General features: G+C 41.3%; 7 protein-coding genes across 7 annotated transcripts; all 7 read right to left on the bottom strand.

Moving 5' to 3' along the window:
• Positions 1-164: 164 nt before the first annotated feature.
• Positions 165-2,809, bottom strand: LOC126389020 (protocadherin alpha-8-like). The gene has a single exon (XM_050042435.1). The coding sequence runs from the start codon at positions 2,538-2,540 to the stop codon at positions 165-167; it is 2,376 nt and encodes a 791-aa protein (XP_049898392.1). The 5' UTR covers positions 2,541-2,809.
• A 637-nt stretch (positions 2,810-3,446) lies between these two features.
• LOC126388747 (protocadherin alpha-3-like) lies at positions 3,447-6,120 on the bottom strand. The gene has a single exon (XM_050042014.1). It carries the CDS (start codon positions 5,990-5,992, stop codon positions 3,617-3,619), a length of 2,376 nt encoding a protein of 791 aa, XP_049897971.1. The 5' UTR covers positions 5,993-6,120; the 3' UTR covers positions 3,447-3,616.
• Positions 6,121-7,004: 884 nt separating this feature from the next.
• Positions 7,005-9,507, bottom strand: LOC126388751 (protocadherin alpha-8-like). Its single transcript, XM_050042016.1, has one exon. It carries the CDS (start codon positions 9,372-9,374, stop codon positions 7,005-7,007), a length of 2,370 nt encoding a protein of 789 aa, XP_049897973.1. The 5' UTR covers positions 9,375-9,507.
• A 624-nt stretch (positions 9,508-10,131) lies between these two features.
• LOC126388745 (protocadherin alpha-3-like) lies at positions 10,132-12,974 on the bottom strand. Its single transcript, XM_050042012.1, has 2 exons — positions 12,305-12,974; positions 10,132-12,269 (listed from the first exon to the last, which is right to left on the bottom strand). The coding sequence occupies exons 1-2, from the start codon at positions 12,888-12,890 to the stop codon at positions 10,333-10,335; spliced, it is 2,523 nt and encodes an 840-aa protein (XP_049897969.1). The 5' UTR covers positions 12,891-12,974; the 3' UTR covers positions 10,132-10,332.
• Positions 12,975-14,502: 1,528 nt separating this feature from the next.
• LOC126388753 (protocadherin alpha-8-like) lies at positions 14,503-16,869 on the bottom strand (the record flags this gene model as incomplete). Its single annotated transcript, XM_050042018.1, has 1 exon — positions 14,503-16,869. A coding segment is annotated over exon 1 (2,367 nt), but the record flags the coding sequence as incomplete, so codon positions are not given.
• A 583-nt stretch (positions 16,870-17,452) lies between these two features.
• Positions 17,453-20,425, bottom strand: LOC126389019 (protocadherin alpha-3-like). Its single transcript, XM_050042434.1, has 2 exons — positions 17,921-20,425; positions 17,453-17,467 (listed from the first exon to the last, which is right to left on the bottom strand). The coding sequence occupies exons 1-2, from the start codon at positions 20,294-20,296 to the stop codon at positions 17,453-17,455; spliced, it is 2,391 nt and encodes a 796-aa protein (XP_049898391.1). The 5' UTR covers positions 20,297-20,425.
• A 721-nt stretch (positions 20,426-21,146) lies between these two features.
• LOC126388750 (protocadherin alpha-8-like) lies at positions 21,147-23,752 on the bottom strand. The gene has a single exon (XM_050042015.1). The coding sequence runs from the start codon at positions 23,613-23,615 to the stop codon at positions 21,243-21,245; it is 2,373 nt and encodes a 790-aa protein (XP_049897972.1). The 5' UTR covers positions 23,616-23,752; the 3' UTR covers positions 21,147-21,242.
• Positions 23,753-23,833: the final 81 nt, after the last annotated feature.

The following is a 23,833-nucleotide window of genomic DNA, read 5'->3' as shown; positions in this document are numbered from 1 at the left end:
CAGCTATGCTAAAACCAGAGGACACCAGTCAAGCGTCATACCTCACAAATTTATATAGCAATGCCCCGAAAAGTACACATTCGGTATATGCAGTAGGTGATGGACTGGAATAATTTCTGAGCAAACAAATGTATAACACTGCCAGTGGAAAGAAGTTAGGGATTTCACAAAGAATGTCTTACCTCTCCAGATCCCCTCCTCCTGTCAGGGAGCACTAGTGTGTTGGCATGGCTGCCAGGGACTATAGTAGATCCTATACTCATCCTGGGTCCAACTAACATGTAGCGTTTGTCTCCAGATCTGTACTGGATGCTGTGACACAGTGTCCCATCATAATTAGCCTCTTGTAGATATTTGGAAGTATAGTCTGTGGATTTGGAGCACTGCATTGCAATCAGCACGATGATACTGATGATAAAAAGTAGAGAAACTGAGCCCAAAGTTATCATGAGGTAAAATGTCACATTGTCCTCCTCGTCAACTTTAGTTGCACTTTTAACATCAGAAGCTGCAAAAGCCTCTCTGGGCTCCACAAGTTTGACAATGACAGTAGCTGTTGCTGAGAGTGAAACGTTGCCATTGTCTTTGACCAGTATGAGCAGTTTATGCTCAGCCTCGTCTGTCTCTGTGAATGAGCGAAGTGTTCTGATCTGTCCTGTATAGCGGTCCAAAGCAAAGAGACTGTGGTCAGTGACTTCCTGCAGTGAAAAGAGTAACCAGCCGTTATATCCTATATCAGCGTCATAGGCTCTGACTTTAGTCACCAAGTGTCCTGCGTTGACATTGCGGGGAATCTCCTCCACACCTTCAGCAGAACCGTTGGAGCTGATTGGATACAGGATGACTGGAGCGTTGTCGTTCTGATCCAGAATGAACACGTTCACTGTCACGTTGTTGCTTAGTGACGGAGTTCCTGAATCTGTGGCGACAACTTGGAACTGGAAAGTTTTCACTGTTTCAAAGTCAAAACTTTTCAATGCCAAAATATCTCCATTTTCAGAGTTTATGTTTAGAAATGAAGCCAATTTATTTTCCGTGCCTGAGTCTCTGAGAATATGATAGGATATAAGTGCATTGTTGTTCTCATCACGATCAAAAGCTTTAACAGAAAACACAGAGACTCCTGGCTCATTGCCTTCAGTGACATAGAAAGTATATGGACTCAGTGAAAACTCTGGACTGTTGTCATTCACATCTGACACCACAACGCTGATTGTCTTTTCAGATGATAATGGCGGTTGACCAGCGTCTTTTGCAACTACTGTGATGGAGTAATGTGACTGTTTCTCTCTGTCCAGAGGGGATTTGGTCACTAATGAATACATTTTGTCTTGTAATGATGGTGTTAAAGCAAAAGGAACATCCTCACCTATGGAGCAAATAACATTTCCATTGAGCCCAGAGTCCAAGTCATTTACACTGATCAGGGCAACTGTAGTTCCAGGTCTGGAGTCTTCAGGGATGGAGCTTGAAAATGAGGTAACTTCAATCTCAGGTACATTATCATTAACGTCAACTATCTTGATGATGACGCTTTTTTCTGTAGCTAGAGGAGCGGTGCCTTTATCTGTTGCTTGAATTTCAATTTCATATTTATCTTTGTCCTCAAAGTCTATTACACCTTTCACAATTATTTCACCTGTTGATGGATTTATATCAAAAAGCTTTAATAATCTATGACTCACACTGTTGCTAAATGAGTAAGCCACTTCTCCGTTTGGTCCTTCATCTAAATCAGTTGCATTCACTTGTACGACTGTTGTGCCTACTGGAGAGTTTTCATCGAGCATCACAGAATAAACATCTTTAGAAAAAACAGGTGCGTTATCATTAACATCTAAAACATTTACTAGAATATTCATCGTACCAGATTTCGGAGGTTTCCCTCCATCCAGTGCGGTCAGCACTAATGAGTGGCTTCCCGCTGCCTCTCTATCCAAAGATTTCTGCACAATTAATATAGGTATTTTACCATCTTCTCCCTTATCCTTAACTTCCAATCGGAAGTGGTCGTTGGGGCTCAGTTTATACTGTTGAACAGAAAAATGACCACTGTCTGGATCACGCGAGGCTTTGAGCTGAATACGCACTCCAGGTAACACAGACTCTGAAATCTCCAGCGTCTTTTCTTTCTCCGGGAAACTGGGAGAATGGTCATTAATATCCACAACTTCCACTCCAACATAGTGCACCTCCAGTGGATTTTCTAACACAGTTTTCAGATTAAGCAAACAGGTGCTGCTTCTCTCACACACCTCTTCCCTGTCGATCTGCCGGTTGACGTACAGGATGCCGTCATTCTGATCTACACGGAAAAGAGGATCCAACGCGCTCGAAACAATCCGATATTTCCTGTCTTTCAGCGTGCCTTTATCCAATCCCAAATCCTTTGCTATATTCCCGACCACAGTTCCTCCGTTAACTTCCTCAGAGATAGAGTATCTTAACTGCGCCGAGGCAACGCTCCACAAAAGCACAGCGACCACGCAGCGGACCCACCGTCCTCTCGCCCTTCTTGCCTCGCATCCTCTTTGTTCCATGATCAACAACAAAACGGTTACCGATTCCTCACGGGATTAATAACCGTGTTGTAAGAAATCAATCCAACACATCCGGGTATGCAAATGTTTACTCTGTTTAAAAAAATGTCCAAAATACGGGACAGTATTTATAAAGACAGCAGCAAGGAGCAAAGCGACTCTGCCAGGGTCGAACTGAGAGAGATGTAAAGAGGTGGAACCAAATGCAGTGACGACAAGTTCACGTTATTTTACTCACACACTGACACCATGCGATCTCATTGCTCACTGCAAGGAAATCAAAGCTTCTGCAGCTAGTTTTTATAACACAATGTAAAGTTCAATGCTTCTTTACTTTGACCCAGTGCCTGATTGTTGTTTGCTATACCTTAGGTGAGGGAATGCCTCATTATAATGCAGCCCACCTCATGTTCATTTAACAAGCACACAGTATAGATAAAGATGGAGACATAAATTCCTTCCGAATTTCTTGTAACCATATAATAACTTTGAATTCCAATCGCTTGATATTTACAAACAAAAACATATGAGGTAAATGCATTTCACAAGTAAGAGGTTTGACATTTCATACAGTGTACCCACAGCTATCAGAACACCAGAGCAAAACGTATCAGCACCATGGACAGAGAATGAAGCTGGTTACAACTGACTCCAGTCACACGTGTGACCCTGATACTGTGTTATACTACATGACAGAAGCCCAAAAGTCTCCAATCACCTTATGGTCTAAGTGAAAGTGCAGCATGTCTGAAACAGTTGCAAACTGATCTTTTGAAGTGATCTTTTATTCTGTATGTGTTTTATGTAGTATAGTGTAAAAGAAGGAGACAATAAACTGACAAACAGATAGGTCAGCATATACATCACCCTGTATTACTGCTGATACAGCTGCTTTAAGTGCATATACAGTATGATCAAAACTGCAGCTGAAAATCAGAGGACACCAGTCAAGCATCCTGCCTTGCAAAACTATACAAGGATGCCAAACAAAAAATACACATGCAGTAGGAGTTAGACTGTAATACTGTCTGAACCAACAAATAAGTAACACTGCCAGTGGAAACAAGTCAGGGTTTTCAAAAAGAATGCCTTACCTCTCCAGATCCCCTCCTCCTGTCAGGGAGCACCAGTGTGTTGGCATGGCTGCCAGGGACTATAGTAGATCCTATACTCATCCTGGGTCCAACTAACATGTAGCGTTTGTCTCCAGATCTGTACTGGATGCTGTGACACAGTGTCCCATCATAATTAGCCTCTTGTAGATATTTGGAAGTATAGTCTGTGGATTTGGAGCACTGCATTGCAATCAGCACGATGATACTGATGATAAAAAGTAGAGAAACTGAGCCCAAAGTTATCATGAGGTAAAATGTCACATTGTCCTCCTCGTCAACTTTAGTTGCACTTTTAACATCAGAAGCTGCAAAAGCCTCTCTGGGCTCCACAAGTTTGACAATGACAGTAGCTGTTGCTGAGAGTGAAACGTTGCCATTGTCTTTGACCAGTATGAGCAGTTTATGCTCAGCCTCGTCTGTCTCTGTGAATGAGCGAAGTGTTCTGATCTGTCCTGTATAGCGGTCCAAAGCAAAGAGACTGTGGTCAGTGACTTCCTGCAGTGAAAAGAGTAACCAGCCGTTATATCCTATATCAGCGTCATAGGCTCTGACTTTAGTCACCAAGTGTCCTGCGTTGACATTGCGGGGAATCTCCTCCACACCTTCAGCAGAACCGTTGGAGCTGACTGGATACAGGATGACTGGAGCGTTGTCGTTCTGATCCAGAATGAACACGTTCACTGTCACGTTGTTGCTTAGTGATGGAGTTCCTGAATCTGTGGCGACAACTTGGAACTGGAAAGTTTTCACTGTTTCAAAGTCGAAACTTTTTAGCGCCAAAATATCTCCATTTTCAGAGTTTATGTTAAGAAAAGAAGTCAATTTGTTATCAGTGCTTGAGTCTCTGAGAATATGATAGGATATAACTGCGTTTTCATTCTCATCACGATCAAAAGCTTTAACAGAAAACACAGAGACTCCTGGCTCATTACCTTCAGTGACATAGAAAGTATATGGACTCAGTGAAAACTCTGGCCTGTTGTCATTCACATCTGATACAACAACGCTTATTGTCTTTTCAGATGATAATGGTGGTTGACCAGCGTCTTTTGCAGTTATTGTCAGCTCATATTGTGACTGTTTCTCTCTGTCCAGAGGAGATTTGGTCACTATTGAATACATTCTGTCTTTTAAGGATGGGGATAAAGTAAAAGGAACATCCTCACCTATGGAGCAAATAACTTTTCCATTGAGTCCAGAGTCCAAATCATTTACATTGATCAGGGCAACTGTAGTTCCAGGTCTGGAGTCTTCAGGGATGGAGCTTGAAAATGAGGTAACTTCAATTTCAGGTGCATTATCATTGACGTCAACTATCTTAATAATGACGCTTATGTCTGTTGTAAGAGGAGCCAGACCTTTATCTGATGCTAAAATTTCGATTTCATATCTGTCTTTCTCCTCATAATTTATTAAACCTTTTACAGTTACCTCACCTGTTATGGCATCGATATCAAAAAGGTTTAAAATATTTTGATTCATACTGTTACTAAATGAATAAACCACTTCTCCGTTTGGTCCTTCATCTAAATCAGTTGCATTAACTTGTATGACTGTTGTATCTACTGGAGTGTTTTCATCGAGCATCGCAGAATACAGTTCCTTAGGGAAAACAGGTGTGTTATCATTAATATCTAAAACGTTTACTACTATATTCATAGTTCCAGATTTCGGAGGTTTCCCTCCATCCAGTGCGGTCAGCACTAATGAGTGACTTCCCCTAGTTTCTCTGTCTAAAGACTTTTGAACAACCAACATTGGTATTTTAACGCCTTCTCCTCTATCTTTAACTTCCAAACGGAAGTGATCGTTTTGGCTGAGTTTATACTGCTGCACGGAGAAATGACCACTGTCTTCATCCCGTGAGGGTTTTAGCTGAAATCGTGCTCCGGGCAGCACAGACTCTGAAATTTCTAACGTTTTATCTTTCTCCGGGAAAGTGGGAGAATGATCATTTATATCCACCACCTCCACTTCAACATAATGCACCTCCAGAGGGTTTTCTAGCACTGTTTTCAGATTTATCAAACACGTACTGCTCTGCGCGCACACCTCTTCTCTGTCAATCTTCCGGCTCACATACAGGATGCCATCGTTTTGATTCACATGGAAAAGACCATCCGCATTACTAGAAACAACCCGATACTTCCTTTCTTTCAGTGTGCTTTTATCCAATCCCAGATCCTTCGCTATATTTCCAACCACTGTTCCTTCGTTAACTTCCTCGGAGATGGAATATCGTATTTGCGCAGAAGCCACGCTCCACAAAAGCACAGCAACCACACAGCCGACCAGATATCCTCTCGCCCTTCGTCTCCCGTATCTTCTTTGTTCCATGGTTAAAGCCGATATCCTCAGTGGTCATTCAAAACAACAAAACCCGCTTTGCACTGAACGAATACAATACTTCCACATGTGAAAATATTCATCCTCTTGTTAGCGCAGCAGACATGGCGATAAATCGAGTCTCCCCAAAAGCAGCAGGACGCTCAGAAACGACCGTGTTAATCTCGAATTGAGGCAGCGATCAAGAGGTGGAACCACAATGCGCTGACGACAAGCACAGGCAATGCTGACTTTTTCTATTACACTGACACCATGCGATCTAAAATCTTACTGCAGAAAATCAAAAGCCAGCAGCATTTTGGCTAATTGATGGATAATGTGTGTTAAATTATTACTTTTTTTGTCGAAACAGTGCCAAACACCAGTGTGATGAATGGAAATAGACGATGGAGCTGCTCACTTGAAAAACAAAACCTTCTTATAGAATGGAGCTGCTCACTTGAAAAACAAAACCTTCTTATAGATTTAAAGCATACACTTTCAAAATGAAGGCAATAATCTACCAAACACACGGAAATATGTTTCCCTCATAAAACACTGAGATGAAGTCACTGTCTTTTTGTATAACTCATGAATACATGCTGGGAAATGACAGCAAACATGCAGCACCATGGACAGCGAATAACACCAACTTCACTTCTGTTCTGCCACATTTGGTCATAGCATCCCGTTTCAAGTTTGTGAGTAATGTACCACAGATACAGGCTTATTCAGTTTTCAAACTTGCCAATGAAAACAAAACAGCACAACAATCTAATGCTGCATTTTTCAAAAGCATAAAATACCCCAGGAAAGCATGTAATACAGTATATGTGTAGCCAAAAACTAAATTAAGTGATCAGCAGACGCACCACAACTTAAATAACTGTCTGCCTTAATGATTTACTGCATAGTGATGGGAGAAAAACAAAAACAAAACTTGGACATTAAAGGTTTTTTTGATTATAAAAGTTTTCCCAAAAACATATTTGGCAGTGCCCATTACTTCAACATGAATGCTTGTTTAATGTCTTACCTCTCCAGATCCCCTCCTCCTGTCAGGGAGCACTAGTGTGTTGGCATGGCTGCCAGGGACTATAGTAGATCCTATACTCATCCTGGGTCCAACTAACATGTAGCGTTTGTCTCCAGATCTGTACTGGATGCTGTGACACAGTGTCCCATCATAATTAGCCTCTTGTAGATATTTGGAAGTATAGTCTGTGGATTTGGAGCACTGCATTGCAATCAGCACGATGATACTGATGATAAAAAGTAGAGAAACTGAGCCCAAAGTTATCATGAGGTAAAATGTCACATTGTCCTCCTCGTCAACTTTAGTTGCACTTTTAACATCAGAAGCTGCAAAAGCCTCTCTGGGCTCCACAAGTTTGACAATGACAGTAGCTGTTGCTGAGAGTGAAACGTTGCCATTGTCTTTGACCAGTATGAGCAGTTTATGCTCAGCCTCGTCTGTCTCTGTGAATGAGCGAAGTGTTCTGATCTGTCCTGTATAGCGGTCCAAAGCAAAGAGACTGTGGTCAGTGACTTCCTGCAGTGAAAAGAGTAACCAGCCGTTATATCCTATATCAGCGTCATAGGCTCTGACTTTAGTCACCAAGTGTCCTGCGTTGACATTGCGGGGAATCTCCTCCACACCTTCAGCAGAACCGTTGGAGCTGACTGGATACAGGATGACTGGAGCGTTGTCGTTCTGATCCAGAATGAACACGTTCACTGTCACGTTGTTGCTTAGTGACGGAGTTCCTGAATCTTTGGCAACAACTTGGAACTGGAAAGTTTTCACTGTTTCAAAGTCGAAACTTTTCAGCGCCAAAATATCTCCATTTTCAGAGTTTATGTTGAGAAATGAAGTCAATTTGTTATCAGTGCTTGAGTCTCTGACAATATGATAGGAAATAAGTGCATTGTTGTTCTCATCACGATCAAAAGCTTTAACAGAAAACACAGAGACTCCTGGTTCATTGCCCTCAGTGACATAGAAAGTATATGGACTCTGTGAAAACTCTGGACTGTTGTCATTCACATCTGATACAACAACGCTTATTGTCTTTTCAGATGATAATGGTGGTTGACCAGCGTCTTTTGCAGTTATTGTCAGCTCATATTGTGACTGTTTCTCTCTGTCCAGAGGGGATTTGGTCACTAATGAATACATCTTGTCTTGTAACGAAGGTGTTAAAGCAAAAGGAACATCCTCACCTATGGAGCAAATAACTTTTCCATTGAGCCCAGAGTCCAAGTCATTTACACTGATCAGGGCAACTGTAGTTCCAGGTCTGGAGTCTTCAGGGATGGAGCTTGAAAATGAGGTAACTTCAATCTCAGGTGCATTATCATTGACGTCAACTATCTTGATGATGACGCTTTTTTCTGATGTTAGCGGAGCAAGACCTTTATCTGATGCTTCAATTTCAATTTCGTACTTATCCTTTTTCTCGTAGTCTATTAGACCTTTGACAATGATCTCACCTGTTGATGGGTTTATTTCAAAAATCGTAAATAATTTATTACTCACACTGTTGCCAAATGAGTAATACACCTCTCCATTCTGACCTTCATCCAAATCAGTTGCATTCACTTCTACTACAGTGGTGCCTACTGGAGAATTTTCAGAGAGTGTAACAGAATAAACATCTTTAGTGAAAACAGGCGTGTTATCATTAACATCCAAAACTTTTACTAGAATATTCATATTACCAGATTTCGGAGGTTTCCCTCCATCCAGTGCGGTCAGCACTAAGGCGTGACTTCCAGCTGCCTCCCTATCCAAAGATTTCTGCAAAACCAATATTGGTATTTTACCGTCTTCTCCTTTATCCCTAACTTCCAAACGGAAGTGATCGTTGTGGCTGAGTTTATACTGCTGCACGGAGAAATGACCACTGTCTCCATCCCGTGAGGGTTTTAGCTGAAATCGTGCTCCGGGCAGCACAGACTCTGAAATCTCTAACCGTTTCTCTTCCTCCGGGAAACTAGGAGAATGGTCATTTATATCCAGCACCTCTACTCCTACATAATGCACCTCCAGAGGATTTTCTAGCACTGTTTTCAAATTTATTAAACATGTACTGCTCTGCGCGCACACCTCTTCTCTGTCAATCTTCCGGCTCACATACAGGATGCCATCGTTTTGATTTACATGGAAAAGAGGATCCTCGTTACTAGAAACAACCCGATACTTCCTTTCTTTCAGTGTGCTTTTATCCAATCCCAGATCTTTTGCTACATTTCCAACCACAGTTCCTTCGTTAACTTCCTCGGAGATGGAATATCGTATTTGCGCAGAAGCCACACTCCACAAAAGCACAGCAACCACACAGCCGACCAGATATCCTCTCGCCCTTCGTCTCCCGCAGCTTCTTTGTTCCATGGTTAAACCCGATATCCTTAGTGGTCATTCACAGCAACAAAAACCGCTTTGCAATGAACGAATACAATACTTCCACATGTGAAAATAATCATCCCTTTGTTAGTACAGCAGACATGACGATAAATAGAGTCTCCCCAAAAGCAGCAGGACGCTCAGAAACGACCGTGTTAATCTCGAACTGAGGCAGCGACCAAGAGGTAGAACCACAATGCGCTGACGACAAGCACAGGCAATGCTGACTTTTTTTTCATAACACTGACACCATGCGATCTAAAATCTTACTGCAGAAAATCAAAAACCAGCAGCATTTTATCTTAAAGACAGGTCGTGGGTGTTTAATTATCAACTTTTTTTGTCGAAGTAGTGCCAAAAATAGTGTGGTGAAATGAAATAGATGATGGAGCTGCTCACTTGAAAAACAAAACCTTCTTATAGATTTAAAGCATACACTTTCAAAATGAAGGCAATAATCTACCAAACACACGGAAATATGTTTCCCTCATAAAACACTAAGATGAAGTCACTGTCTTTTTGTATAACTCATGAATACATGCTGGGAAATGACAGCAAACATGCAGCACCATGGACAGCGAATAACACCAACTTCACTTCTGTTCTGCCACATTTGGTCATAGCATCCCGTTTCAAGTTTGTGAGTAATGTACCACAGATACAGGCTTATTCAGTTTTCAAACTTGCCAAGGAAAACAAAACAGCACAACAATCCAATGCTGCATTTTTCAAAGGCATACAATAAAGCATGAAATACAATATATGTGCAGCCAAAAACTAATTAAGTGATCAGCAGACGCACCACAACTTAAATAACTGTCAGCCACAAATTATGTTCAGACACAGAACACCGTAAATATGAATCAAAATTCACAGTTAAATCATCAAAAACTCTCTTCTGGTTTGACCACGCTGTTTCCAAAATCTTAACTAAGTTAACTATGCCTTAATGCTTTACTGCATAGTGATGGGAGAAAAACAAAAACAAAACTTGGACATTAAAGGCTTTTTTGATTATAAAAGTTTTCCCCAAAACATATTTGGTAGTGCCCATTCCTTCAACATTAATGCTTGTTTGATTATGTCTTACCTCTTCAGAAGTGCGTCTCCTGTCAGGGAGCACTAGTGTGTTGGCATGGCTGCCAGGGACTATAGTAGATCCTATACTCATTCTGGGTCCAACTAACATGTAGCGTTTGTCTCCAGATCTGTACTGGATGCTGTGACACAGTGTCCCATCATAATTAGCCTCTTGTAGATATTTGGAAGTATAGTCTGTGGATTTGGAGCACTGCATTGCAATCAGCACGATGATACTGATGATAAAAAGTAGAGAAACTGAGCCCAAAGTTATCATGAGGTAAAATGTCACATTGTCCTCCTCGTCAACTTTAGTTGCACTTTTAACATCAGAAGCTGCAAAAGCCTCTCTGGGCTCCACAAGTTTGACAATGACAGTAGCTGTTGCTGAGAGTGAAACGTTGCCATTGTCTTTGACCAGTATGAGCAGTTTATGCTCAGCCTCGTCTGTCTCTGTGAATGAGCGAAGTGTTCTGATCTGTCCTGTATAGCGGTCCAAAGCAAAGAGACTGTGGTCAGTGACTTCCTGCAGTGAAAAGAGTAACCAGCCGTTATATCCTATATCAGCGTCATAGGCTCTGACTTTAGTCACCAAGTGTCCTGCGTTGACATTGCGGGGAATCTCCTCCACACCTTCAGCAGAACCGTTGGAGCTGACTGGATACAGGATGACTGGAGCGTTGTCGTTCTGATCCAGAATGAACACGTTCACTGTCACGTTGTTGCTTAGTGACGGAGTTCCTGAATCTGTGGCAACAACTTGGAACTGGAAAGTTTTCACTGTTTCAAAGTCAAAACTTTTTAGCGCCAAAATATCTCCATTTTCAGAGTTTATGTTAAGAAATGAAGTCAATTTGTTATCAGTGCTTGAGTCTCTGACAATATGATAGGAAATAAGTGCATTGTTGTTCTCATCACGATCAAAAGCTTTAACAGAAAACACAGAGACTCCTGGCTCATTACCCTCAGTGACATAGAAAGTATATGGACTCTGTGAAAACTCTGGACTGTTGTCATTAACATCTGATACAACAACACTTATTGTCTTTTCAGATGATAATGGTGGTTGACCAGCGTCTTTTGCAGTAATTGTCAGCTCATATTGTGACTGTTTCTCTCTGTCCAGAGGGGATTTGGTCACTAATGAATACATTTTGTCTTTTAAGGATGGGGATAAAGTAAACGGAACGTCTTCATTTAAAGCGCAAATGACTTTTCCATTGAGCCCAGAGTCCAAGTCATTTACACTGATCAGGGCAACTGTAGTTCCAGGTCTGGAGTCTTCAGGGATGGAGCTTGAAAATGAGGTAACTTCAATCTCAGGTGCATTATCATTGACGTCAACTATCTTAATAATGACGCTTTTGTCTGTTGCAAAAGGGGCCGGACCTTTATCTGATGCCTCAATTTCAATTTCATATCTGTCTTTCTCCTCATAATCTATCATACCTTTAACAGTTACCTCACCTGTTAATGGATTGATGTCAAAAAGATTTAATATATTTTGATTCATACTATTACTAAACGAGTAAACCACTTCTCCGTTTGGTCCTTCATCTAAATCGGTTGCATTTACTTGTATGACCGTTGTGCCTACTGGTGCATTTTCATCGAGCAGCACGGAATACATTTCTTTAGAGAAAACAGGTGTGTTATCATTAACATCTAAAACATTCACGAGAATATTCATCGTACCAGATTTCGGAGGTTTCCCTCCATCCAGTGCGGTCAGCACCAATGAGTGGCTTTTTGCAGTTTCTCTGTCTAAAGGTTTTTGAACAACCAATATTGGTATTTTACCGTCTTCTCTTTTTGAACAACCAATATTGGTATTTTACCGTCTTCTCCTTTATCCTTAACTTCCAAACGGAAGTGATCGTTGTGGCTGAGTTTATACTGCTGCACGGAGAAATGACCACTGTCTCTATCTCGTGAAGGTTTTAGCTGAATACGTGCTCCGGGTAACACAGACTCTGAAATCTCTAACGTTTTATCTTTTTCTGGAAAAGTGGGAGAATGATCATTTATATCCACCACCTCCACTTCAACATAATGCACCTCCAGAGGGTTTTCTAACACTGTTTTCAGATTTATTAAACACGTACTGCTCTGCGCGCACACCTCTTCTCTGTCAATCTTCCGGCTCACATACAGGATGCCATCGTTTTGATTCACATGGAAGAGAGGATCCGCATTACTAGAAACAACCCGATACTTCCTCTCTTTCAAAGTGCTTTTATCCAATCCTAAATCCTTCGCTATATTTCCAACCACAGTTCCTTCGTTAACTTCCTCGGAGATGGAATATCGTGATTGCGCCGAGGCCACGCTCCACAAAAGCACAGCAACCACACAGCCGACTAGATATCCTCTCGCATTTCGTAGCTTGCATCTTCTTTGTTCCATGGTTACACCCGACATCATCAATAATCCATCGTAACAACAATCAGAGCGTTGTAAAACCAAAAGTATCCCGCACACCTCTGTATGGTAATATTCACTCTCTTCCTACACAGTCTGAAATGGTAACAAACGGAATATTCAGGAAGGCAACAATAAAGGCTGTGCTCATGTCGGTGTGATGATGTTCTCAAGAGGTGGAACCAAAATGTAATGACGACCAGCTCGTGTACTGCTGACTTCTTACATTCCACTGACACCATGCGACCAGACGTCTAACTACAGAAAGTCGAGGGGTCTTTGACACATTAGATTTATGATTTATGTTTCGCAGCTAGCACGAATCACTGACAAAACGGAGTCTTGTAATTGTAATGACATGAGGAGGTGGAGCTCTTTCTTAGTAAACATGCAAGCACAGTATTTCTTTCAAATAAAGTTAATAAGCAATGTCCTTTGGAGTGTTGGAGGATACTGCAGAAGTGCGAATATCATGCGTGTCCTTTGATTAACTTGCATTAATTAAATCGATGAGATTTTGCCATTTTGTGTTTTAAACAAATATTGGAAATTGAGACTAAACACTTTCAGCACCGTGGACAGTGACTACTACTAACTGAAGCTGAGTCTACTGTGAAAGTATTATAATTCTTTTACAGGTCTACTGTACAATAATGCATTGTAAACCCCAGCATTGTTTATTTTTTCATGCTGGTGTGGTGCACCAATTTCTATGAGATACTTTGTGTGTTTTCTGGGGCTGAGTGTGGTGTGGGTATTGTGACACTGCTGATGCAGCATGCTCCTGTATCTGCAGTAAGTCAGCTCTCCTTTCTTGGAAGCATGACTTCTCTTTTTCAAACACACAAGCAACTATAACTGAACTGCAACTTAACGTTTTTAACAGCCACAATTTTTGAATATCGTACTGTGTAAAAATGATATCAACATTAAAAGCTGTATGACAAAAGAAACAATGAATTAATAGGGTAAAAATAACTTAATATTCTGATACATAGGCCAAAAAGCATCAGTCACATTATGACCTGCTGGAAATTGAAAATAGCAAGCAATATGCAAATGAAAAATTGTATAAAAGGTAAGTCAGGATGCTGATTGGTGTTTTAAAAGTGTGGTGGTAAAATTTCTGAACTACAATGGAATCATAAAATGCCCAAGCACTCTTTATGTTTAACTTTGTCCAGGTTAACCTATAAGACAAAAATGCATCATTACAGTGATGAAGGATCCCACCGACATGATAAAGCTAACAACAATCAACTAACACACAACAGTTTAAACTCTGTACTCCAAATTCCCCCTATATGCAGCAAAAATGAAATATGGATTAACAACCACTGGATGAGTCACTTTCAGCCCAGGAACAAAATGTTTCCATAATCTCAACCAAGTATTTTCGGAATTTGTCAAAACTTAACAACCCCTTAAAAGCTGACTTTATACATAAGGGTAAGAATTCCAATTGTATCTGGGACAAAAAAGCATTAGAAGTAAAATGTGCCGATAACGTTTGTTGGTTACCAATGTTTGCCAAGTGTATGAATAAATATGTGTATGTTTCCTCTATATATGTAATGCTCAATATAAAATTTATTAAAGAAAGTCTTCTGTTAATACAGCTTACCTCTCCAGATCCCCTCCTCCTGTCAGGAAGCACTAGTGTGTTGGCATGGCTGCCAGGGACTATAGTAGATCCTATACTCATCCTGGGTCCAACTAACATGTAGCGTTTGTCTCCAGATCTGTACTGGATGCTGTGACACAGCGTCCCATCATAATTAGCCTCTTGTAGATATTTGGAAGTATAGTCTGTGGATTTGGAGCACTGCATTGCAATCAGCACGATGATACTGATGATAAAAAGTAGAGAAACTGAGCCCAAAGTTATCATGAGGTAAAATGTCACATTGTCCTCCTCGTCAACTTTAGTTGCACTTTTAACATCAGAAGCTGCAAAAGCCTCTCTGGGCTCCACAAGTTTGACAATGACAGTAGCTGTTGCTGAGAGTGAAACGTTGCCATTGTCTTTGACCAGTATGAGCAGTTTATGCTCAGCCTCGTCTGTCTCTGTGAATGAGCGAAGTGTTCTGATCTGTCCTGTATAGCGGTCCAAAGCAAAGAGACTGTGGTCAGTGACTTCCTGCAGTGAAAAGAGTAACCAGCCGTTATATCCTATATCAGCGTCATAGGCTCTGACTTTAGTCACCAAGTGTCCTGCGTTGACATTGCGGGGAATCTCCTCCACACCTTCAGCAGAACCGTTGGAGCTGACTGGATACAGGATGACTGGAGCGTTGTCGTTCTGATCCAGAATGAACACGTTCACTGTCACGTTGTTGCTTAGTGACGGAGTTCCTGAATCTGTGGCAACAACTTGGAACTGGAAAGTTTTCACTGTTTCAAAGTCAAAACTTTTCAGTGCCAAAATATCTCCATTTTCAGAGTTTATGTTGAGAAATGAAGTCAATTTGTTATCAGTGCTTGAGTCTCTGACAATATGATAGGAAATAAGCGCATTGTTGTTCTCATCACGATCAAAAGCTTTAACAGAAAACACAGAGACTCCTGGCTCATTGCCCTCAGTGACATAGAAAGTATATGGACTCAGTGAAAACTCTGGACTGTTGTCATTCACATCTGATACAACAACGCTGATTGTCTTTTCAGATGATAATGGTGGTTGACCAGCATCTTTTGCAGTTATTGTCAGCTCATACTGTGACTGTTTCTCTCTGTCCAGAGGGGATTTGGTCACTAATGAATACATTTTGTCTTTTACGGATGGTGTTAAAGCAAAAGGAACATCCTCACCTATGGAGCAAATAACTTTTCCATTGAGCCCAGAGTCCAAGTCATTTACACTGATCAGGGCAACTGTAGTTCCAGGTCTGGAGTCTTCAGGGATGGAGCTTGAAAATGAGGTAACTTCAATCTCAGGTACATTATCATTAACGTCAACTATCTTGATAATCACACTTTTTTCCGTAGCTAGAGGAGCCAGACCTTTGTCCATTGCTTGAATTTCAATCTCATACTTATCCTTCTCCTCATAGTCTATTAAACCTTTAACAATTATCTCACCTGTTAATGGATCAATATCAAATAGTTTTAATAACCTTTGACTTATAGTGTTAGTAAACGAGTAAACCACTTCTCCGTTTGGTCCTTCATCTAAATCGGTTGCATTTACTTGAATGACTGTTGTGCCTATTGGAGCGTTTTCAGAGAGCGTGGCAGAATAAACACCTTCAGTGAAAACAGGTGCGTTATCATTAATATCCAAAACATTTACCAGAATATTCATAGTACCAGATTTCGGAGGTTTCCCTCCATCCAGTGCGGTCAGCACTAATGAATGACTTCCTCTAGTTTCCCTGTCTAAAGACTTTTGAACAACCAATATTGGTATTTTACCATCTTCTCCTTTATCTTTAACTTCCAAACGGAAGTGATCGTTGTCACTGAGTTTATAGCGTTGCACTGAAAAATGACCACTGTCTGGATCACGCGAGGCTTTGAGCTGAATACGCGCTTCGGGCAGCACGGATTCTGAAATCTCCAACCTTGTGTCTCTCTCTGGGAAAATGGGAGAATGGTCATTTATGTCCACCACCTCCACTTCTACATAATGCACCTCCAGTGGATTTTCTAACACGGTTTTTAGATTCATTAAACATGTACTGCTCTGTGCGCACACCTCTTCTCTGTCAATCTTCCGGCTCACATACAGGATGCCATCGTTCTGATTTACATGGAAGAGATGATCCGCATTACTAGAAACAATCCGATACTTCCTTTCTTTCAGTGTGCTTTTATCCAATCCCAGATCTTTTGCTACATTTCCAACCACAGTTCCTTCGTTAACTTCCTCAGAGATGGAATATCGTGATTGCGCCGAGGCCACGCTCCACAAAAGCACAGCAACCACACAGCCGACCAGATATCCTCTCGCCCTTCGTCTCCCGCAGCTTCTTTGTTCCATGGTTAAACCCGAAACATCAGTGATCCAACACACGAACAACAGCTTCGTTGTAAATACGGAATCCAGCACTTTCCTAAATGTACATACTGAACCACTGATAATATATAGGCTACAGAACTGACGGAAATCCTACCATTTACACAATCGGCACAGAAACGATCCTGCCACTATGAAGTGAGAATATCGTCAGGAGGTGGAACCTCAAAGCAGTGACGACAAGCTCGTCTGACGCTGACTTTTTACATTACGCTGACACCATGCGACATTATTTCTCACTGCAGTGACTTGAAGGATGTAATGCACATTAGGTCAATGGAAGATTGTTTTTTTTAGCCATAAAATACTCTTAGTAAACAGATCAGGAGGCTGCTGACTCTGTAAACAAGCGACATGAAGTAAAAAAACGTCTTCTACTTTCAGCACCAAGAACAGCTATCCAACATTTTGCAGTTCAGCATACCCCTTTCATTAAGCCACTGTTACATATTGTCAGCTGAGTTAAATAGCTTTTTCTCATTGCCACAATGTACTTGCAATGTTATGGCTTGGTATAGCTTACTTTATCATCATGTGTTGGTCATGGCTAAGTGAAGGAGTACTGACGAAGCACACACACCAGTCAAGCATAAGTCAGCTCACTTTTGCTCGTCCACAGTTTTAAATTGTAAAGTTAATGTGAAAACTTGAAGAAGGTTGTAAAAGAGTACAAATAGACAAGATACCAAATCAACATAAAAAAACCCAACCACTTAAACAAATAACTGCAGCAAAATAAAACGTCTACAGAACAACAGGTCTGCAATCATTGTTTATATCATTGCCCGAGAAAGTGTGTGGGATGCCAACCTGGTAATAAAATCAAAGGTATTTTGATAGTTAATGAGGGTATTGACAAAGTACAAAAAGGACATAATTACCAGGGGAACCAGGGAAGCAAACCAAGCCAGTACCATGCGATGCAGAAAATTACCCGTGGATGCATAGCTGATATGTTTAGTAAACAAGCAACACTGTTAGTTGCTTCAAAGTTTGTAATCGTACTTTTCCTTACCTCTCCAGATCCCCTCCTCCTGTCAGGGAGCACCAGTGTGTTGGCATGGCTGCCAGGGACTATAGTAGATCCTATACTCATTCTGGGTCCAACTAACATGTAGCGTTTGTCTCCAGATCTGTACTGGATGCTGTGACAAAGTGTCCCATCATAATTAGCCTCTTGTAGATATTTGGAAGTATAGTCTGTGGATTTGGAGCACTGCATTGCAATCAGCACGATGATACTGATGATAAAAAGTAGAGAAACTGAGCCCAAAGTTATCATGAGGTAAAATGTCACATTGTCCTCCTCGTCAACTTTAGTTGCACTTTTAACATCAGAAGCTGCAAAAGCCTCTCTGGGCTCCACAAGTTTGACAATGACAGTAGCTGTTGCTGAGAGTGAAACGTTGCCATTGTCTTTGACCAGTATGAGCAGTTTATGCTCAGCCTCGTCTGTCTCTGTGAATGAGCGAAGTGTTCTGATCTGTCCTGTATAGCGGTCCAAAGCAAAGAGACTGTGGTCAGTGACTTCCTGCAGTGAAAAGAGTAACCAGCCGTTATATCCTATATCAGCGTCATAGGCTCTGACTTTAGTCACCAAGTGTCCTGCGTTGACATTGCGGGGAATCTCCTCCACACCTTCAGCAGAACCGTTGAAGCTGACTGGATACAGGATGACTGGAGCGTTGTCGTTCTGATCCAGAATGAAGACGTTCACTGTCACGTTGTTGCTTAGTGACGGAGTTCCTGAATCTGTGGCGACAACTTGGAACTGGAAAGTTTTCACTGTTTCAAAGTCGAAACTTTTTAGCGCCAAAATATCTCCATTTTCAGAGTTTATGTTAAGAAATGAAGTCAATTTGTTATCAGTGCTTGAGTCTCTGAGAATATGATAGGATATAAGCGCATTGTTGTTCTCATCACGATCAAAAGCTTTAACAGAAAACACAGAGACTCCTGGCTCATTGCCTTCAGTGACATAGAAAGTATATGGACTCAGTGAAAACTCTGGACTGTTGTCATTCACATCTGATACAATAACGTTTATTGTCTTTTCAGATGATAATGGTGGTTGACCAGCATCTTTTGCAGTTATTGTCAGCTCATATTGTGACTGTTTCTCTCTGTCCAGAGGGGATTTGGTCACTAATGAATACATCTTGTCTTGTAAAGATGGTGTTAAAGCAAAAGGAACATCCTCACCTATGGAGCAAATAACTTTACCATTGAGCCCAGAGTCCAAGTCATTTACACTGATCAGGGCAACTGTAGTTCCAGGTCTGGAGTCTTCAGGGATGGAGCTTGAAAATGAGGTAACTTCAATCTCAGGTGCATTATCATTAACGTCAACTATTTTAATAATGACGCCCTTCTCCGTAGTTAGCGGAGCGAAACCTCTATCTGATGCTTCAATTTCTATTTCGTACTTATCCCTCTGCTCATAGTCTATGACATCTTTAACAGTTATCTCACCTGTTAATGGATTGATATCAAAAAGGTTTAACATATTATGATTCATACTTTTGCTAAATGAGTAAACTATATCCCCGTTTGTTCCGTCGTCTAAATCAGTTGCATTTACTTGTACAACTGTTGTTCCTACTGGAGCATTTTCATCGAGCATCACTGAATAAACATCTTTAGTGAAAACAGGTGCGTTATCATTAATATCCAAAACCTTTACGAGAATATTCATAGTACCAGATTTCGGAGGTTTCCCTCCATCCAGTGCGGTCAGCACTAATGAGTGGCTCTTTGCAGTTTCTCTGTCTAAAGGTTTTTGAACAACCAATATTGGTATTTTACCGTCTTCTCCTTTATCCTTAACTTCCAAACGGAAGTGGTCGTTGTGGCTGAGTTTATACTGCTGCACGGAGAAATGACCACTGTCTCCATCCCGTGATGCTTTTAGCTGAAATCGCGCTCCAGGCAGCACAGACTCTGAAATCTCTAACGTTGTCTGCTTTTCTGTAAAATTGGGAGAATTGTCATTTATATCCACCACTTCCACTCCTACATAGTGCACCTCCAGTGGATTTTCTAACACGGTTTTCAGATTTATTAAACATGTACTGCTCTGTGCGCACACCTCTTCTCTGTCAATCTTCCGACTCACATACAGGATGCCATCGTTTTGATTTACATGGAAAAGAGGATCCGTGTTTGTAGAAACAACCCGATACTTCCTCTCTGTCAGTGTGCTTTTATCCAATCCCAGATCTTTTGCTATATTTCCAACCACAGTTCCTTCGTTAACTTCCTCGGAGATGGAATACCGTATTTGAGCCGAAGCCACGCTCCACAAAAGCACAGCAACCACACAGCCGACCAGATATCCTCTCGCATTTCGTCTCCCGCAGCTTCTTTGTTCCATGGTCAAACCCGAAAACATTAGCAATCCATCACAAGGGCAACAGCTTCGTTGTAAAGAGGAAATCAAGCGCTTATAATGTACATTGTAATTCGTTTCCTTTATATCCAGAAATCGAGGCAAGCCGACAATTTACACAACATAAGAACAGAAACGATCCTGCCAGTACTGAAGCGATAACGTTATCATGAGGTGGGACCACAAAGCAGTGACGATGAGCTCGTCTGGCGCCGACTTTTTACATTACACTGACACCATGCGACCTTATTTCTAACTACAGAAATCTGCAGAATGTAATGCACATTAGGTGAATTATAGGTTGTTTATGACGGAGGAAATCGGTATTTCAAACAAAGCAACACACTTTTAGCACGAAGGACAGCGATCGCGACGTTCTGCAGAGCAATATACCTCTTCTGTTCAGACATCATCACATTATGTTTCGGTTCTGTACTTGTACTAAGTTGACTTAAGCAGATTTTTCCACACTATCACCTGTTAATACATATACGGGATGTTATAACTTACTCAGTTAAGTTAGTTAGTTATGGGTTGTTCATCGCTAAGTGAAGGCGTATTAACACACTCATAAGTCAGCTTTCATCTGCCCGTCCAGAATTTTAAATAATCATACTAGTGTAAAAATTATAGAAGACTGTTGCAAGAGTGCAATAGACCAGATACAAATTCGACCCAAAACATCAACAACAGCAAATGAGGAGCCACAAGTATTGTTCATATATTGCCAAAGAAAAAGTGTAGAATGTCAAGCCAGACAATCACAAAGTGGGTAACTACTATAATCATGAAATAGTGTAAGTCAAAAAAGGACATATGGTCATGATTGTGAGGAGAAACCAGGGAAGCTGACACATCCAGTGCTGTACTGTGCAAAACATTACCCAGGAAGGCATAGCTGAAATGTATAGTAAACAAGAAAAGCAATTAGTCCGCGTAAAGTTTGCACTCAAATATGCCTTACCTCTCCAGATCCCCTCCTCCTGTCAGGGAGCACTAGTGTGTTGGCATGGCTGCCAGGGACTATAGTAGATCCTATACTCATCCTGGGTCCAACTAACATGTAGCGTTTGTCTCCAGATCTGTACTGGATGCTGTGACACAGTGTCCCATCATAATTAGCCTCTTGTAGATATTTGGAAGTATAGTCTGTGGATTTGGAGCACTGCATTGCAATCAGCACGATGATACTGATGATAAAAAGTAGAGAAACTGAGCCCAAAGTTATCATGAGGTAAAATGTCACATTGTCCTCCTCGTCAACTTTAGTTGCACTTTTAACATCAGAAGCTGCAAAAGCCTCTCTGGGCTCCACAAGTTTGACAATGACAGTAGCTGTTGCTGAGAGTGAAACGTTGCCATTGTCTTTGACCAGTATGAGCAGTTTATGCTCAGCCTCGTCTGTCTCTGTGAATGAGCGAAGTGTTCTGATCTGTCCTGTATAGCGGTCCAAAGCAAAGAGACTGTGGTCAGTGACTTCCTGCAGTGAAAAGAGTAACCAGCCGTTATATCCTATATCAGCGTCATAGGCTCTGACTTTAGTCACCAAGTGTCCTGCGTTGACATTGCGGGGAATCTCCTCCACACCTTCAGCAGAACCGTTGGAGCTGACTGGATACAGGATGACTGGAGCGTTGTCGTTCTGATCCAGAATGAACACGTTCACTGTCACGTTGTTGCTTAGTGACGGAGTTCCTGAATCTGTGGCAACAACTTGGAACTGGAAAGTTTTCACTGTTTCAAAGTCAAAACTTTTCAGCGCCAAAATATCTCCAGTTTCAGAGTTAATATTTAAAAATGAGGTTAATTTATTGTCTTCGCCTCCATCTCTGAGAATATGATAGGATATAAGTGCATTGTTGTTCTCATCACGATCAAAAGCTTTAACAGAAAACACTGAGGCTCCTGCTTCGTTACCCTCAGTGACATAGAAAGTATATGGGCTCATTATAAACTCTGGCCTGTTGTCATTCACATCTGATACAACAACATTTATTGTGTTTTCAGATGATAATGATGGTTGACCAGAATCCTTTGCAATTACCGTTAGGGCATAATGTGACTGTTTCTCCTTGTCCAGAGGCGACTTGGTCACTAAGGAATACATTTTTTCTTGCAAGGATGGAGATAACGTGAAAGGAACGTCCTCACTCAGAAAACATATAACTTTTCCATTGAGCCCAGAGTCCAAGTCATTTACACTGATCAGGGCAACTGTAGTTCCAGGTCTGGAGTCTTCAGGAATTGAGTTTGAAAATGAGGTAACTTCAATCTCAGGTGCATTATCATTGACGTCACGTATCTTAATGACCACATTTTTTTCAGTTGTTAAAGGAGCGAGACCTTTATCAGATGCCTGTATTTCAATTTCATATTTATCCTTGTGCTCGTAGTCAATTGGACCTTTCACGATTATCTCACCTGTTGATTGGTTTATGTCAAACAGTTTAAATATTCTACGATTTACACTGTTGCTAAACGAGTAAACCACTTCTCCGTTTGGTCCTTCATCTAAATCAGTTGCATTCACTTGTACGACTGTTGTGCCTACAGGAGCATTTTCATCAAGCATCACAGAATAAGCATCTCTAGTAAACACAGGTGCGTTATCATTAACATCTAAAACATTTACTAAAATATTCATTTCGCCAGATTTCGGAGGTTTCCCTCCATCCAGTGCGGTCAGCACCAATGAGTGGCTTCCCGCTACCTCTCTATCCAAAGATTTTTGCACAATTAAAATGGGTATTTTACCATCTTCACCCTTATCCTTAACTTCCAAACGGAAATGGTCATTTGGGCTCAGTTTATACTGCTGCACAGAAAAATGACCACTGTCTGGATCTCGTGCGGCTTGTAACTGAAAGCTTTTTCCACTTGTCACAGATTCTGAAATTTCTAACGTTTTCTCCGTCTCCGGAAAGCTGGGGGAATGATCATTTACATCCAAAACTTCAACTCCAACATAATGGACTTCCAGCGGGTTTTCTAACACTGTTTTCAGATTAAGCAAACACGTACTGCTCCGCTCGCACACCTCTTCTCTGTCCAGCTTTCGGCTCACATACAGGATGCCATCGTTTTGGTTTACATGGAAAAGAGGATCCGCTGCACCAGATACAATCCGATACTTCCTGTCTTTCAACGTGCTTTTATCTAATCCCAGATCTTTTGCAACATTCCCAACTACTGCCCCTTCCTTGACTTCCTCAGAGATGGAATATCGTATCTGCGCCGAGGCAACGCTCCACAAAAGCGTAGCAACCACGAAGCAGACCCACAGCCGTGTCATCCTCCGTGCCTCGCGTTTTCTTTGTTCCATGATCCACAACCAAAAATGTTATAATCCTTTACCGGAAGAATAGCTGCCTTAGAGAAACAACATCGTGCGCAGTGGCATGTACAAGCGTCCTTCTCTTTTCGATCTAAATCAAATATAGACCATTTACAACGACAAGCCGTCAGCCTACAAACGACGCTGCTGTGGTTTAAGGAGTAATATCAGCAATGGGCGTTTCCAAAATACAGCTGGCATGAGCT

The sequence above is a fragment of the Epinephelus moara genome, chromosome 4 (assembly GCF_006386435.1).
Source record: "Epinephelus moara isolate mb chromosome 4, YSFRI_EMoa_1.0, whole genome shotgun sequence".
NCBI classification, from domain to species: Eukaryota; Metazoa; Chordata; class Actinopteri; order Perciformes; family Serranidae; genus Epinephelus; species Epinephelus moara.
Note: the sequence above shows the minus strand (reverse complement) of the source record. Positions and strands in the feature narration are given on the sequence as shown.

Coding starts and splice junctions, on each gene's coding strand:
- LOC126389020 (XM_050042435.1), bottom strand. CDS start 2,540: ATGGAACAAAGAGGATGCGAGGCAAGAAGGGCGAGAGGACGGTGGGTC.
- LOC126388747 (XM_050042014.1), bottom strand. CDS start 5,992: ATGGAACAAAGAAGATACGGGAGACGAAGGGCGAGAGGATATCTGGTC.
- LOC126388751 (XM_050042016.1), bottom strand. CDS start 9,374: ATGGAACAAAGAAGCTGCGGGAGACGAAGGGCGAGAGGATATCTGGTC.
- LOC126388745 (XM_050042012.1), bottom strand. CDS start 12,890: ATGATGTCGGGTGTAACCATGGAACAAAGAAGATGCAAGCTACGAAAT. Junction 12,270..12,304: donor TAAGGATAAAGGAGAAGACG/GTAAAATACCAA, acceptor CAAAAAGAGAAG/ACGGTAAAATACCAATATTG.
- LOC126389019 (XM_050042434.1), bottom strand. CDS start 20,296: ATGTTTTCGGGTTTGACCATGGAACAAAGAAGCTGCGGGAGACGAAAT.
- LOC126388750 (XM_050042015.1), bottom strand. CDS start 23,615: ATGGAACAAAGAAAACGCGAGGCACGGAGGATGACACGGCTGTGGGTC.